Here is a 15,268-nt window from a genome sequence, read left to right on the forward strand (position 1 = left end):
GATACTTACTACACAGCAGCACAGAAACCAGTGCAAACAAAACCAGTGCCTTGTAGCATCAGCTTATATTCCAGGCCAGCCTCATTTTCTGCCTGATAATGTGTGGTGGTCCCTAAACTTTGCTTCTCAACAGTTGCTCAGAGTCCACTGAGCATGTGAGTGTCGCAGACACTTTCCTAGATGGTGACCCCCTGTGACAAGTTTGAAGTCCTGGATCATTGCTGCTATTGACAAGCTGAAACTTTAGGCTGGTGCAAGAAGTTCAGTATATAAAATATGGCATTTTTAGTCATATTCATTTTTAGGGTTTAGTTCTTTTTTAAGTCAGTAGTCAACCAGTGGTTTGCACATTATCAAAATGCATATAGCCTTTCATCTATACAAGACACAGTTTATTAAACTTTTTTAGCTTGCTGCCTCGGCTGGTGTTTTTAATGTTTTTTTTTTTTTTTTTTTTTTTTTTTTTTTTTTAACGGTTTCAGTTTTTGTCTCACACACAAAAGTTTTGGAATATTTTGTTTTCCTGTCTGCCAACTGATTAATATGCTGAATAATTTATTTAAGCAGCTCTGTGTTCACTTTACAACTTGCTTAGCACCACACCTTTAAGCAAACTTTGCATGAACTTTATGCACATTCATTTTTTTCATCTTCATCCTGTATGTGTGGGCTAGTCTTGACTTAAATAAACCATTTGAATTCATGCTGCACATTTAAATTGTAGGTACACAAAGTAAGAGTAAATTGTAGTAGGACAAAATAGATACTTTTAATTATGCCAAATTATATAGAATTTGAGACTTATGCAGGCCTGTTTTATTTAAAGACAGGTCTTTATGATACTGCTTCATTGAGGGTACACATGTTTCAGCAGCAAACTAAGCAGACAAAATGGTTATAACATAGCTTATGCCTTTGTGTGATAAAACCTCACTGATCCCTGCATACTATATGTTTTTTTATTCAAAACCAGAAAGAAAAATATTAAACATAGGTTGTTAAACAACCACAACTTTAACGTTTATGTGTGTGTCTATATACAAGTTGGAGTTACAATAGGGGGTAACATATATATATATATCTATCTATATATATATATATATCTATCTATATCTATATATATATATCTATGCATGGAGCTGGAGCACTCAGATCATTTGGGTAATTGCCTAGGTGCAGGTTATCTTGAAAAATTCATAGAGCAACAAAAACCGCACACAAAGGACTTGTATAAGTGCAAAAAATAATAACCAATTTATTGCAACGTTTCGGCTCCTGTACTTGAGCCTTCTTCAGAAGAAGGCTCAAGTACAGGAGCCGAAACGTTGCAATAAATTGGTTATTATTTTTTGCACTTATACAAGTCCTTTGTGTGCGGTTTTTGTTGCTCTATATATATCTATATCTCTCTCTCTCTCTCTCTCTCTCTCTCTCTCTCTCTCTCTCTCTCTCTCTCTCTCTATATATAGACACACACACACACACACAATGAAGGTGGTCTGCACTCCAAACCTTAAAGGAACAGTAACACCAAAAGATGAAAGTGCTTTAAAGAAATGACAATATAATATACTTTTGCGCTGCACTGGTACAACTGATGTGTTTGCTTTAGAAACGATACTAAAGTTTAAATAAACAAGCTGCTGTGTAGCCATGGAGGCAGCCATTCAAGCTGGAAAAAGGGTACAGGATACGCAGCAGATAACAGATAATATAATATACAATTGGATTCTTTAGCACTTATCTGTTATCTATTGTGTATCCAGTGTTGAATGGCTGCCCCCATGGCTGCACAGCAGCTTGTTATATAAACTATAGTTGTGTTTGTGAAGCAATCACACCAGTTTCATCAGTGCCGGATAATAGTATATATTATCATTCCTTTAAACACTTTCATTTGAGTGCAGCATTTACACTACTTGTATATATGTATACACACACAGGTATAGGAACCCGTTATCCAGAAAGCTCTGAATTATGGGAAGGCTGTCTCCCATAGACTCCATTATAACAACATAACTCAAATTTTTAAAAAATATTTCCTTTTTCTCAATAATAATAATAATAATAATAAATAGTACTTTGTACTTGACCCAAACTAAGATACAATTAATCCTCATTTAAGACAATTGATGAATTTAATCCTATTAGCTATTTATATAGTTAATGGGTTAGTTCAGCTGTGCATTAAATTTTACTATGATGAAGACAGTGATATTCTGAGACAATTTGCAACTGGTCATTTTTTATGGTTTTAAATGATTATTTTGGTCAGACAAAATAACAGACAATAATAGTAAAATTATAGTCTCTTAGCACCATTTTTTTGCTGCTGGAGTCAACAACCTCCATTTGAAAGTGGGAAAGAGTGAAAAGAGGAAGGTAAATTTAAAAAAAAAAAAAACTATACAAAAATGAAGACTTAAGAAGTTGCTTACAATAGGGCATTCTATAACATTTAAAGTTAGCTCAAAGAAAAACTTTACTGTTCTTAGTCTTTCTTCAAAAATATATCCAATCACAGATGTAAAACTCACTGACCTTGTTCTTCCTAGATAAACTGGGTTACCTTTTGAATATTGCCACTATAAAAGATATTAGTGGTACCTAAAGAGTTAAGTATGATTTCAGTTATGAGCATTAAAAAAGAAATCCAAACCTAAATCAACTGCAGACAGTTTTCTGGGCGTTTTACAGTGTTACCAAGGGTTCATTTATGCCCCGTGAACTACTATCATCCAATCCTTGCACAGATAAGATTATTTGGCCCTGGGTCAACCCACTAATCACAAGTAAGCTTTACAAAATGTATTTGACATTTGCATAACCCTTTTCCAGGCCAGAATAAAGACGCAAACAAAATGAAATTCTATAAGATTACATAATAACCAGTTTATTTTTGTTCTTTCAATACTTTTATATTGACCTATAAATAGTAGATAAAAACTACCATGATATTTCAACAACCCATAACTCTCTACTTGTTCAAATTCATATTTTGCCTGTTATCTTGGTATTTCCAGTTAGCCAACACTTTTTGAGAGAGTTATCTGCAGAAAAGTATTATGATATCTACTTTCACTTCATTTTTGAGCTTCATTCAGGTTCTGAAAAAAATAAAAACACATTTCAAGATATGACCAAAAAATTTCACTGTAATTAAAAAGAAAAAATCTGCAACCTGTAAAACAACATTTTCCAAAGCTATGGGGTGGACTCCCAGTGTGTTTATAATTGTGCCTGCTATTTAATATAAAATTTGTGACATGGGCTGTAAAGATTCTACATATTCCTCAGATAAAGTAGAAACTGTGATTGCATTAACTATTAAAGGAACACCAACTGAATGCAGGAATAAACATCATAAGCTACTCTGGCATGTGAGACCAGACAGCAGCATTGCCAGAAAAAAAATAGCATGGTATTAAGGTAGAACTATACAAGAATTTTTCATCAGATCCGATGCACTGAGAGGAAATGGATGCAACGAGACAGACGCAACGAAAATAAGGTAATAGAAATGTCGGACCTTGACGACGCGTGTAAACGACACGGCTGTTGCACCTTCATCCGACAGTGGTGTCACGTTGCATGTACGCAGCAACAAGGTCCAGCATTTCTATTACATGTATATATGTATCTCTTGCCTGGGTGCTATGCACAGAGATCATATGCAAGTGCTACGTGAATGATTATGGGCACAATTTTGCAGTGAGCATAGTGGTCAGCATTTACTGGTCACCTATTTGACAGCAAACATTTTTTTGGCTGCTATGGGCTAATAGAACATGTGCAAATCAAATATAATATCAAAAATCTGAGATAAAAGGATTTTATAACATCAAACCAATAGAAGGAAAATAAATAACAATAGGTATTATAGACAGGAATATCTTAATTAGTCTTGACAATTCTCAGTAGTCAGCCGGTTTAAGGGGTATGTTAAAAGGTGCACTGTAAATGTAAAATATTTGACAATACTTTCTTAAAAAAACAAACAAAAAAAAAACAAAAATATACTTACACAAAATAACCAGCAATAAAACTCAGTAATTAATCATTTTACGGAGGGCATCATAGCATTTCCATTTGTCAGGAATATAGAAAGGCTCGAAGATGTGAGGGAATGGTGTATCATATCCACATACTCGGGCTATTGGCGCTTCAAGGTTCAAAAAGCACTCTTCCTGCAAAGAAAGAAGAAACAGACACTAAATTCACAAATTTATCTTACAACCGTTATTGCGCTAGACACCTGATATGACAAGCAGAACATGATCTAATTTTTAGGAATTTTCTGGGAGGGAAAAGGCCAAGTCAAGATGAAAAGCAATTCACATTGATGATGACAACTGTGAGCACACAAAATAAAAGTGAACATGCGACTGAAACATTAGCATAAGCAGGCATGATCTGTAGAGGTAATCCCCTATTCCACTTAACACTTCTTCCTTGAGGCTGTTGGTGTATTTTAAATTTGCTAGTGTGCAAGGCCAATAGAAACCTCTTTGGCAGAGCCACTGCTGTATTGCAGCTGATTAAAAAGTGCTGAATATGGTTTAAAGGGGTTGTTCACTAACATAACACTAGAGCCCCAACCAGTAGCTCGCGAGCAACATGTTGCTCACCAACCCATTGAATATTGCTCCCAGTGGACCCAAAATAGGTGATTATTTCTGAATTCCAGGCTTAACGGCAAGCTGTATTTGCAATAACAATGTGTACTGACAAACAGAGCATTCTGTAGGCTGCCATTCTACATATGCACTACCTAATGGCCAATCACAGCCCTTATTTGGCAACCTCAGGCTTTTTTCATGCACTAGAATATCCTAGGCAATAGCACAACATGTAATGGACAAAAACTCTCAACTTGGGAGATGGAGGTAATTTGGGGATTTTAAATTAGTATATAAGATGGTTTAATAAATCAGAAATGTTTAATATTTTGGAAGAAACCATTTTTTTTCTCGCCATTTGGTAAAGTTTTGTTATGTTGGTGGTAGAAATTTTATTTAAAAAACGTAGGATTTATAAATGTATACTACTTTAATACCAGCAAAGTTAGAACCATGTCTTTGCAGTTGGAAAAATATATTTGGGCTCTGAGTTTAATTACACATTCATTACCGAACTTTGCTTCTACAGCCAAGTGGGACATTGCCAATTCATGTGAATTGTTTGGAGATTCCGATTGAACTCAGAATCCTCAAAACATAAATCTTACTATTCACACGAATAAGGAAATCATACTATTTTCTTGCATTGAAGAAAAATTACAGATGTCTGCGACTGCTTTTGATCCTCCTTTTAATCTGTAGCTATGAAGTCACCTATGAATATAAGAACGGAAAAGTATAGTGGGCCGATTTAATATCCACATGCTTATTAATTTCCTTTTGTTCACAGCACAGTAAAGTGATCCCATTATTACTAATATGATGCAAGTTCGCTTGATTCCCAGCCAGATGGACAACATATCCCTGAGGGTTTAAAAAGGGGTCCCAACATCTCTGCTAGCACATAACTGCAGGCTTAGTCACATATCTTAACTTCCAAATTACATTCTGTACCGTTGGGGCTATTCCCTGTTCAAATGCATGAAAGCAGGATGATTATATGAGGAGGGCTGTATTTACCATATAAGCAGTCGAGAGCCTGTGCCTAGGGCAGCAGTTTTATGAGTGCAGACCTTGGATGACAATATGGTAAATACATTTTTTGAAAAACAAAATTTCTGTTCCCCTGCTGCTTGATATGCTGCAATGATATCCAGCAGCAGACGTGGGGTGGGGGTATTGGGTGCAAATTGGGGCTGGAGTGACCCCACAAGTATGAGCGGTACATCATGACGTCACTTCCTTAGATGGGCACAGAGAATACAGCCCTGTATATGAGCCTGTAAACAGATATGTTACAAGGCTATATACACTGAACAAGTAAAATACTTAATAAATCAACAAACCACAAATAGAATAAAATGTGTGTGAAAAGTATTGTAAAGTTTATTCAGCATAAATGGCATAAAATGTGCAAATTGTAATCTCTAGTCTGGAGACAACCCTTATTTACAACCTTAGATATCAACTATGGCTGAATGTATGAAACCATAATATTTTAATAAGGTATAACCTTGTTATAAGTTAAACATGAGAATGATCAGCAGTTACATCTCAAAAAAAGGTTTGCACTAAAAGAACATCTAAAAACCCCTTTGGCCTAGATGGAGAACCGCCAAGCAGATATAGATTTGTAATACAGTAAGTGAGAAAAAGCAAAAATTACTTATAAATGTTATGGTCTAGCTGTAATAAAAGCAAGGACCTGTGAGTTACCCCTTTCATGGGTAGGAAATTAAGACTAGAATTAGCAAACTATCTCCCATACTATAATATTGGCTATAATGAAAAAGTTTACATTTTTGTATAGCTATGAAACATTCCTGACAGTGAAAAGTATTAAAGCAAACCAATGCATTATAATGTTCAAAGTCAAATACCATCATTGTATAACAGGTATTAGTTTGATCTGAGGCAACCCACTAAACTGGTAATCCCCAATAGTTAAAGGTGATCTGTCCGCTAAGAAATAATTCTAAATGGTAACAGGTCCACTTTATGCAGCATTGCCTTAAAGGAGAACTACATTTTAATAAATATTGCTAGAAACGTCATATTTTATATGAACTTCTTCCACCAGCCTAAAAGTTCAGCATCTCTATAGTGCTAATCAGCACCAGAACTAGGGGGTAGGCAGAAGAGGCACGTGCCTAGGGCGAAAAGTTGGAGGGGTGCCAGGAACCATACCTCTTCTGCCGTCTTGCCCCTAATTCGGACCCTTATGTCCCCCCACTTGCACCAGCAATAACTGTATTCCGGGAAGGCATGCACGGTAATGTATGCACTTTTTGTGCACACATGAGGGGGCGATGTAGGCTGACTTGGCCCAGCACTGGTGCTAATCATAGTTGTCACAGGAATTTCCCATCTTGGATTTTGTTAGGCGTGCCTGCAACATGCACATGCTCAGTGTGCTTTGAGTGGCTGTTAATAAGCTAAGCTTAGGGGTCGTCGCAAATCATCAAGCAGAAAATAAGGCTCATCTGTCATATGTAGCTGATGCTATAGGGCTGATTATTTAATCCTGATGTTAATTGTGCTGGTTGCTGAACTGCCATGTCCCAATCTGAATTATTTACTAATCAGCCTTATATTGTGACATTTATATTAAAAATATTTGGGATGTTGAGGGGACACATCTTCACTGTTAAAGGACTGTGGTTGCCTTAGTATGGTACAGAAGCCCAAAACATAATGTACTACATTTCTACTCTACTTTTTTTAGTTAGGCTTTAGTTGTCCTTTAAATTGAATACGGTGCAATTACTTAAGGGAGAAGATTTATTCCAGCACAGAAAAGGAGATTTTGTGATACTCTCCGTTAAATCTCTTTCTCTTCAGTCACTTGGGGACACAGGAAACAGTGGGGTATAGCTGGTATAACTAGGAGGCAGGACACAACAAGAAGAATAACTCGCTCATCCTCCACTGGCTATACCCCTCTAGTGGGTGGAGCCTAATCAGTTTGTACCAAATGAGGTTAATATGAACTAATCAACAAGTTTAAAACTAAACTCATGGCAATTGTCAACATATTTAAGAAAAAGCGAGGGCCTCCTCTTAGGGAGGGAAGTCCTGTGTCCCCCAAGCTACTGAAGAGAAAGAGATTTAACGGGTAGTATCACAAAATCTCCTTTTCTCCATTGTCTGCTTGGGGGACACAGGAAACAGTGGGGACGTACCAAAGCTGTCCCCGATATATGGCTGGGAAGAGACCCTATGCAGTAGACACAACTGCGGCCTGAAGAACCTTCCTGCCGAAATTTATAAAATTTGGTGAAAGAGTGGATCGATGTCCACGTCGCTGCTTTACACAACTGCTCTGCAGAGGCTTGATTCCTGAACACCCAGGACATACTCATCCCCCCTAGTGGAGTGTGCTTTGATCTTGTCAGGTGGCGTCTGCCCCTGTGCCAAGTACGCTCTTTGGATGGCCTGTTTAATCCACCCTGAAATAGAAGCCTTTGAAGCCACTGAGCCTTGTCTCGGTCCTGATGGAAGAACAAATAGTGTGTCTTACTTGTGGATATCTTGATTTCTATGCAGATAGAACTTGAGGGCTCTAACTGGGTCCAAGGAATGTAGTGCAACTTCCTTTGAATTAGAGGGTGAAGGACAAAAAGTTGGGATGGTCTGATCTCATGGTTCAGATTGAAGGAAGAAACCACCTTAGGTAGAAAGGATGGTCCCGTGCGAAGTACTGCTCTATCACGGTGGAAAGTGAGGAATGGTGACTTGCATGATAATACAATTCTGATACTGGTCTAGCTGATGCAAACGTTAATAGGAAAACTGTTTTCAAAGTAACCCACTGCAAGGATACTGACGCCATAGGCTCGAATGGTGGTCATTGAAGTGCTTTCAAAACTAATGTTAAGTCCCAGGTTGCAACTGGTGCTCGGTAGGGAGGAGCCACATGAGCCACTCCTTGTATAAAAGTTTTAACATCCGGTAAAATAGCTAACCGTTTTTGAAAAAGCACTGACAAAGCGGATATTTGTGATTTGAGTGATCCAAGAAAGAGACCTTTGGAAAGACCCTCCTGGAGGAAATCCAGTAAGTTAGGTATTGAGAGAATTTCAAAATTCCTATCTCGATCCCTGCACCATTGATGGTATATAGACCATACTCTGTGATATGTTTTTGCAGAAACCAACTTTCTTGCTGCCTTCATTGTGCTCACCACTGAATCTGAAAAACCGTTCTTTTTCTAGGATTTGGGTCTCAAGAGCCATGCAGTCAAATTGAATCTGATTGGATTGGGATGTCGAATTATCCCTTGGTGCAGAAGATCTGGATGTGCAGGGAGTGTCTACGGATCTGCTATTGACAGGTTGAGGAGATCTGAAAACCAGGTTCGTCTGGGCCACTTTGGATCTATCAGAATGAGGGTGGTTTGTTCCCTCTGAAGTTTTTTGATTGTTCTGGGCACCAGGGGTAGTGGAGGAAAAGCGTATGCTAGTTCGAAATTCCAGGGAGAAGTCAGTGCATCCGCGGCCTCTGCCAGAGGATCTCAGTAACGTGCGAAGAAGGCCTGTACCTTTTGGTTGTGCCTCGTTGCTATGAGGTGTACCTCTGGCATTCCCCACATTTGCGTTATCTGGTCAAAGACTTCCTCTACCAGTGACCATTCCCCTGCATCCAATGTTTGTCAACTGAGAAAATCTGCTTCCCAGTTCTGTAAGCCCGGAATTTAGATGGCCTATAGCTGCGTGTGATTTGCTTCCACCCATTTGAATATCAATTTCACCTTGTTCAGGGCCGCTCTGCTTCTTGTGCCGCCCTGGTGATTTATATACGCCACTGCTGTGGAGTTGTCTGATTGAACCTTTACTGCCTGACCCGATAGATCTCTTTGCCAATGTCGAAGGCCCAATCGGATTGCCCGTATTTCGAGAAGATTGATCTGCAAGAGACTTTCCTCTTGATTCCACTGACCTTGTGCTGTGCGACCTTCTAGTACTGCTCCACAACCGAATAGACTGGCGTCTGTCGACATCAGACGCCATTGAGGTTCTCCTAGATAACGAATTTTTGAGAGATTTTGGGTTTGCAACCACCATAGCAGGGAAGACCGGGTTCTGTGTGACAACCAAATCTTCTGGAATAGGGATTTCCGTTTCCAGGCTGCTAGAATATTCAATTGAAGCTCTCTGAGGTGGTGTGCAAATTGCACTGCTTCTATTGCTGACACCATGACCCCCAATACCTTCATGCAGAACCTGGCTGTATGACTTGTTTTTGCAAGTAAGGCCTTGACCAATGATTGAATGTTCCAAATTTTTTCTTGAGTAAGAGATATTTTAGCATCCCTAGAAAACCCATGGATTGACTTGGACAGAGGGATGACTTCTCCAAATTGAGAAACCAACCTAGATTCTTTAGCTGGGACATGGTGATGTTGAGCGAACATTGAGCTTCCGCCAAGGATGGTGCTTTTACAAGTAGATTGTCAAGATATGGGGTTATTGAAACCCCTGTGTTCCTGATCAGTGCTGTGGCCACCGCCATTATCTTGGTAAAAACTCTCGGTGCTGATGTCAGACCGAAGGGAAGTGATGTGAACTGGTAATGATGGTTTTGAAATGCAAAACGCAAGAACTTCTGATGGGGAGGGAAAATTGGGACGTGCAGGTATGCATACTTGTTGTGAGGGAGCACAGGAACTGACCTCGACTCATCTTAGCGATTACATTTTGAATTTTCTTGGCCGAATGAATTTGTTAAGTTCCTTTAAGTCCAGTACTGGACAGACTGATCTGTCTTTTTTGAATAATATCCCTTGAAAATTTCTGTGGGAGGAACGGGTGTGATCACCTGCTGCTGAAGGAGAGATGTAACAACTTCCTGAAAAGCCTTACATTTTGTCGGTTCCTGAGGGAGCCTTGACATAAAAAAAGCGTCTGGGAGGGATGGAAGAAAACTCCAGATGATAACCTTGTGTGACCACCTCGTGAACCCAGGAGACTTGTGTGTTTGACAACCAAACCTCTGCAAAGTGCCGCAGACATCCTCCCAGAGGCACGAGGACTGGCAGCCCGCATGTTCCGTCACACTGAAGTGGATTTTTCATTCGGTCTGGAGAAAGGCTTACGGTTCTGCCAGGACGATTTGTGCTTGCTACTAAACCTTCCTCTGACTAAGGAAGATTGTCTAGATGAAGACCTGTTACCTTTGTTCTGTGAGGGACAAAAGAATTTTCCTCTGCGAAACGTTGTGCGCGCTTTTGGTTGTGGAGGTAAGATGCTCTTTCCACCAGTGGCTTGGCTAATAATTTTGTCTAGCTCTGGCCCAAAAAGTAACTTAGTGAGGTAAGAGACTTCTTAGAGGACAGGTCAGCCGACCACAGTTTCATCCAAAGAGATCTTCGGGCTGCTACCGCCAATGCTGATCAACTGACCACCTGAGCTGCGTCTAGTGACGCTTCACTAATATAGTCATTAGCCTCTTTAATTTGTGATGCCAATTGTGACAATTCATGATTGTACCAACCGACTTACCCAGGCTGTGGCGAAGATCGGGCGAAGAGCAGTTCCTGATGCCGAAAATGTGGAGCGGAGAAGTCCCTCCATCTTTTTGTCCATATGATCTTTAAAAGAAGAAGCATCTGGCACTGGTTAAGCTGTATTTTTGGAAAGTCAGGAGACTGGAGCATCCACTGACGGTGGTGTTGACCATTTCTCAGTGAGATCAGTAGAGAAAGGATACAGTTTCAAAAATCTGCGATTTGCTTGAAAACGCCTCTCAGGTTTGTCCCATTCTTGTTGGATTATCTGATCAAGTTGTATCAGAGTTATTCTCCTCGCTGAGTTCCATCACCCCAATACAGCCTATATGTGGCTGGTGTGCTCTAAATAAGGAAGAACAGTTGTGAGGAGAAGCGGAGCATTTGAAATGGCCGCCAGAGTAAAAACACTGGTCTCGCGAGACCTTAATGCGGTCCAAAATGGCGCCCGGGAACTGCCGCTTAAGAAATGGAAATTCTCCATGATGCTGCCAACAACTCCAGACAGAAGTACTCTTCTGTCCCTGCACCAACCGGTACTTAATTGGTACTGTTTAAAGCAGGGCAGCTCCATTCCGAGCTAACTTAAATTTTTGTCTCCCAACACACACAGCCACAGGTGTCAGCCAGCCTGCGCACAAAATGACCGCTTGTCTCCTAGCAACCGGCTCCTGAGCTCCGTGTGTCACAAGCTTCTTCAAAGTGTACGCTAGTTGCTGTGAATAAAGGACCAATTCAAAGTCTAATATATATATATTTATATATATTCTGCTGAGCCTGGTTCACACTCACCTTAAAGGAGAACCAGCTCCTGGCCATGTCTCTCTCCTTCTACTCCAGTGAAGGAGAGACTTCAGGCTGGATGGTCGTGCTGTAAGCACCTCTGACCCCAGGCACTATTCCCACGTTGAGAGGTGTCAATAGACCACCTACTCAGTGTAGAGGTCTTGACTTACTCCTGAACAAAAAAAATTCAGTAAGAAGAAAAAACGTCCTACCACAACTGAGGAGACAACAAAAAACTGATTAGGCTCCGCCCACTAGAAGGGTATAGCCAGTGGAGGAGGAGCGAGTTATTCTTCTTGTTGTGTCCTGCCTCCTAGTTATACCAGCTATATCCCACTGTTTCCTGTGTCCCCCAAGCAGACAATGGAGAAAAGAAGTTGACAGGACAGGATTATATTTTACCTAAACAGTAACCAACTTTCCCTGCTCGGTAAAATAATCAGTCATTCATAAAACAGACGTTTATTGCGATACTTTGGTTGTGCCAAGTGGCTTATTATACAGATGCTGGAATAGTATCCCTCCAGAAAAATAGTCTAATGTTATTTTGCACTTCAAGAGCTAGAAAAATAATTCAAAGGAAAATGTGTTTTACACTTGAAAATAACAGCATATTTTGCATGAAATTATTATTAAAATATGTTGCAAGCAGAGTATAGAGAGTTATGTCTCCATTGTGTCCTTTTATAAGTAAAGCACAGCTTACACAGTGTGAACATTTTTCACCTGCAAAACTTTGCTGGAAACCATTAAAACGGATTCCTAAGAACTTTTTTTTCCTGTAAATATTCTGCTATTAGCATGGCCAAACATATGTTTTTAAATATTATTCTTAGTCTTATCCAAAATGCAAAGGCTTCAGGCCAGAGTCACGTGGAGTGCTTTATCCACCCTCTGTGGCCCTTTAAAGGAGAAGGAAAGCTACGGAGGCATTTTATTGCCAATAGATTAGCTGCAATAGTTCAAGCTAGAATGCTATATTTATTCTGTAGAATGTTTTACCATACCCGAGTAAAAAGCTCTAGAAGCTCTCTGTTTGTTTAGGATAGCTTGGTGTGACATCACTTCCTGCCTGAGTCTCTCCCTGCTCACTTATAGCTCTGGGCTCAGGTTACAGCAGAGAAGGGGGGGGGGAGAAGCAAACTGAGCATGCTCAAGTCCAGGTTTAAGTTGAAGGCAGGAAGTCTGAAACAGAAGCCCATGTGTACACAATAGAAGGAAAGAAATGCAGTGTTTCTTTTGACAGAGGACTCAGAGCAGCACTACTTTGAGGGTTTACTGGTATATTTAGGGGGACCTTTCTGATAAAGCTTACTTAGGTTTAACCTTTCCTTCTCCTTTAAGATATAATATACTAGGGGTAACATTTCTGTGGAGAAAATATGTCAAAAGAATTTCAGCATTAGTCACATTATAGCTCTCATGGAAACTGACACCATGACAAGTAATAACTCTATAATCCATGCACATCTGTTATCTCAGTCTTCTGAAAATGTTGGTCTTTATGGAAGGTAAAAGATAAAGTAAGTTATTAAATTCAGTGCAAAGACACACAAATTCAGGGCAACAAAAACTGAGAAATAGTAAAAATGCCCTCATAAGCTTCAAACGTCTCGCAGCAACAGAAGATCCAGCTAAAATTTACTGCAACAGCAGCATTAGATTGCAGCTAGTGGGCAGATGGCATGCAGCTAGATATTTCCTCCAATGTCATGGGAAAGCTAATCATTATCACACTGCAGTTGCCACTTAAGTCGGATGTCCATCACTAGTCAAAAAAGGCTAGAGTGTGAAGTTGGCCATAGACCATTATTTCAGAGTTGAAGAGTTGCCTGAAACAAGCATGAAGTTTGGCACTACATTTGTAGAGATGAAAAAGAAAAAGCTTTCCCAAAATGGTCAAATGTGTTGTCAATTTAAAATTTAGGCTTTTGTACCAAGCAATCCATCCATTTTCCCCTCTGTTTGTCGTTGTTTATACACATATATTAGAATCCAATTTATTTTGCAGAAATAAAAAAAATGCATGACAGATACTTGGCATTTATAGTCCCTGCACATAAAATGGAAACTACATAAATGTATGGTCTGCAAACAACTTTCTAACAAAAACATGGTTACGCAGAAAGCTTGATTGATGAGAATAGCTTTAGTGATTGGATTATGCATACTTTGACTGAACTTCAGAAATAAAAATAGTATGAAACATCAAAAAGTGGCCTAGTCCAGATTAAGTTTCTTCTACATCTCCTGCCAATAATTCCAGCTACTAAAAGCCTCTGTCAATCTTTCTATGAGAATTTAAAACAGACATCTCCTATGCAACTGGGATTCTTCGAAGGCCAATTTGAAACAACAGGTGCAACATTACTGGTAACAGCAATAATATCACCATGAAAATATGTTTAACACTTTGGGAGAAATGTGACATAAGTTTTTCTTTCCGAAAAAGAACAAAAAATATGTTAGTTGTGCTTCTGTGAATTTAATTTTCATTAAGAAGTTTTATTACATACTTCACACTGGTTTCTTCCACTAGCAGATAGGGTCACTAATTCATTTCTGGGTTTGCAAATCTTTATATTTAATTTATGCCACACAAACACAAACAAATTTTTCACACAAACAAATTTTTCACACAAACAAATTTTTTCACACACTGCATATTTAATCCATGAGTAACTTTTATTACATTTTCCCCTTTGTTTCTTAGGCAAGTCTGTTAATGCATACATTATACAAAAAAATGGTACTTTGTTTTCCCTGTCATGTATAAATGGTTTATACAGCTGCAAAAAAAACGTAAACCTCGACTGATCTACAAGTGAAAAGTAGTACTCGTCAAGTGGAATTATTATCAAAAAATTCAGAATTAACTTTTCCATTTTTAATGCAAATGATTGCTAAGGGTCTGTGCATACTCTAAATTGCTGTAGCTACTGAATCACTCTTAAAATAGGTCAGAAGTTATGTTCATTAGATTGAAAACGAAGGAAAAAAAAAGTTACTTTTCACACATCCATCCATATTTTTATTATTGCGTTTTAGAAAGGAAGACGTGTTTATAATGTAGTGTTTAACATATTACCACTTCAAGATTTGCAGACTAGCATGAAAAATTACCAAGTATGAATCATTCATTGCCTGCAAATGTATCCAATCCCCAAGTTGCTATCTGGCTCTTTTAGGAGAGAATACTGTATTTAAATTTATTAGCAACTGGTATGCTTTGCATTCATTTAACAGGCAAACTCAAATGAATTTTATATACGTGTCATATACTTTTCCTTTTTGAAAGTATATCAACTAGAAAATGGAAAAGAATTTTCCACATTCTTGAACTTGACATATTCCAGAC

General features: G+C 38.9%; 1 protein-coding gene across 1 annotated transcript in view; it reads right to left on the bottom strand.

The window, feature by feature from the left end:
• Window positions 1-2,872: 2,872 nt before the first annotated feature.
• Window positions 2,873-15,268, bottom strand: part of bckdhb.S (branched chain keto acid dehydrogenase E1, beta polypeptide S homeolog) — a 93,746-nt gene continuing 81,350 nt past the window's right edge. The window contains 2 exon segments of the mRNA NM_001114838.1: window positions 2,873-3,107; window positions 4,025-4,187. Of these exon segments, the coding sequence (NP_001108310.1) occupies window positions 4,047-4,187 (141 nt within the window). The 3' untranslated portion in view covers window positions 2,873-3,107; window positions 4,025-4,046.

Source organism: Xenopus laevis, chromosome 5S (assembly GCF_017654675.1).
Source record: "Xenopus laevis strain J_2021 chromosome 5S, Xenopus_laevis_v10.1, whole genome shotgun sequence".
NCBI classification, from domain to species: Eukaryota; Metazoa; Chordata; class Amphibia; order Anura; family Pipidae; genus Xenopus; species Xenopus laevis.